At 39.5% G+C, this 2,769-nt stretch overlaps 1 protein-coding gene across 1 annotated transcript in view; it reads left to right on the top strand.

Moving 5' to 3' along the window:
* Positions 1-2,769, top strand: part of LOC101850958 (marginal zone B- and B1-cell-specific protein) — a 9,627-nt gene continuing 6,858 nt past the window's right edge. The window contains exon 1 of the mRNA XM_005099841.3: positions 1-434. Within this exon, the coding sequence (XP_005099898.1) occupies positions 165-434 (270 nt within the window). The 5' untranslated portion in view covers positions 1-164. The remainder of the gene's footprint in view (positions 435-2,769) is intronic.

Raw genomic sequence — 2,769 nt, 5'->3', positions numbered from 1 at the left:
AAACAATAGAAACTAGAAACCGTTCTTCAGTCAGTCTTGACTCTGCTACTCTACTCTCAGTCTACAATCTTTTTGCAGTTAGGCACACTAAGGCCTACTAAACATAACCTAAACACAGTCGCTTTTTCTATTAATTTGAACTATTTTCTCTCAGTGAAATCAGCATGGCAGCCTATCTCTTGTCCCAGTTAGTGCAAGCAAGAATCTCAATTATTGTTTTGCTTGCCTGTTCTTTCAATGTAGTCTGGAGTGGAGAGAATGAAAAGCTTCGGGAGGCAATGATGAATTCTGCTAGAGCCCAAGGTATTGACCCAGACAACCTGAAGCCCGGCCAGATGTTAATGACGCCGCCAGACATGTCTGATGAAGAAGAGGGGTCGCAATTTATGCCGAAAATTCACAGATGTGATGGTTGTCGTGCTGTAGCTTATCAGGTAAAGTTAGTCTTCTATTCACACTTTTCTCCTTCGTGGTGTCTTTTTGTGGCTTTAGATATTAGATCAACTGGAAACTAGATCTAGACTTCTAGATCTAAATCTAGATCTAGAATTACCTTCCTGAGAGGTTAGTTTTCATTAGCGCTACTGGTTACTTTTTTGCAAGCTTGTGGCTATTCTCCGGCATCAAGCCGGTCAATAGATCAGAAGCTATTCTCCGGTGCCACACGCCGCCGGTCTTTTACTAGATCCAGATCTAATAATTTGTCGGCGAAGATTTGCAAATACCTCTCTCATCTGTTTGTCTTGGAGAAAAATTTCCACAACTTCATCACTTCGTGCCATTTCCATTGATAGAGATAGGTTTTCGGACACGAACTGTCCTCCAATTTAGAATTATGTTGGGTGCTAGAAGAAACATATCATGTTCACCACTAGTGACGTGAGTTCATAACAAAGAGTGAGCATAAGAAGGAGTCACATTTTCACTGTTTACAAAAATGGAGATACGACAAGAAAGCACTGAAGTCGCGAAATATCACTTAAATTTATTGAAAATTACAACAACAACAAATAAGTAATACGTTAAACAGCAAGCTATACTATGTGACTAGACAGGATTTTAGACTCAGAATCAATTTTGTTCGTTTAAATAAACAAAATCATTATTTTAAAATAAGCAAATGGACGACGGAAATAAATGAATAAAGTTATGTTAGACAATTATCATCATAGATAAAATATAATGAAAGGTAGACTTACTAGGCCTAGTTATGACGCCGGAGAATAGCTTCTGATCTATTGACCGGCACGACAGCGGAGAATAGCCACTTGCAAATGCTTTTTATTTACCTGCCAAATTCCTCACCCTCAATTCTTGCTCTCCGAATTTGAACCAGGCCAGAAGGTCCTACCATCTGGTATGTATCATGAAAACATATAGATCTATATATAGAACTAGATCTACATCAGCTTTGTTTGTATCTGGTTGGAAGGACTTCCGTAATGAGCGACCACCTCAACAAACACAATAAAGAAGATCAAGATCTAGCCCTTACCCTCCAACCCTTATATCCCAACCCTAGCCCTACTCCCACCACGTACTCTACGTTTACATCACTCTTCGGGAAACTTGTCCCGGCGTACCTCCATAGAAATAACATTATAATCGGAGAAAAAAAAACGGAAGTCGAGAAAAAATGCTGGCTGAGTGTATTTATTATTTGGGGGGGGGGGGGGGGGGGGGGCAATTTTTTAAAGTTCAATTTTTCAATATTTTCTACATTATTTTTTTCCTCAATGGGTGGCCTTTTTCTCCCTGTCAATTCAACCAGCTTTTTTACTCAACTTCCGTTTTTGTTTCCGATTGTCTATAGAGTTAGGCCGGGACCACTTCTCCCGAAGAGTGCCTACCTCTACCCCTACCCCTACCCCTATCTCTACCCTTACCCCAAATCCTAGCCCTAACCTTAACTTAACTGTAATCCTCTATTTTACTCTGTTTCGTAATCGCTATTTACAAAATTCCTCCCATCTGGTTGGGAGCGATGTCTGTTGACAGAAGAGAAAGCCTAAAATATGGGAATGACAGTCATTTAGAATAGAAGGATTTAGATGTGTATGGCTGTGTTATAACTTATGTTGTTATAAATATAATGCACCAATGATACCATGTGAACTCTGCTATTTCTGCAAGCCTTAAATGTAACGCGATTGGAAATTAATGCATCTGGATTCCTTTCTCCTCCGCCTGTTGATTCAGCTCATTTTCAAACCACTAGAGTCCTTTCAATAATTGTTTCTCTCATGAGGCTGCCCCAAAAATCGACATACAGTTGGTCATAGATATAAAACATAAACTCACAAAACTCGAAATCATAGGCGATAGCTGGTGTACAATTTGCCATTCCTGGACTGAACGGCTGTTTTCTTTGTATTGGCAACACTGTTTTCTTAAACTCCCATGGTTATATCAAACAGCTTGTCTCATAAAACCCAATCACATTTTTCCTGACTATTGTCTCGAATTCAAATCATCTTGTGGGCACAATGCATAACACCCCTCTATTGTCATCGAAAGTATCTGTCAGATCACACATATTTTATTCAGGCTCATGCCCGCTCAAAATTACAAAAATGAATTGCTGGTAATGAGACATATCATCACACATTACCTGTAGTGTAAAGCTCTAGGCTAGACTTTCTTTCTATCTGGTCATGTGAAGGTGGATGCTAGATGGTGAGGTATGATCAAAGACAAACAATGTTTCCCTGCTTTGGGCCATATATGGTTTGTGAATTTTGTTTGGGTTTGTGTGCTTATGTGTGTGTG

Source organism: Aplysia californica, unplaced genomic scaffold (assembly GCF_000002075.1).
Source record: "Aplysia californica isolate F4 #8 unplaced genomic scaffold, AplCal3.0 scaffold00227, whole genome shotgun sequence".
Lineage (NCBI taxonomy): Eukaryota > Metazoa > Mollusca > Gastropoda > Aplysiida > Aplysiidae > Aplysia > Aplysia californica.
Note: the sequence above shows the minus strand (reverse complement) of the source record. Positions and strands in the feature narration are given on the sequence as shown.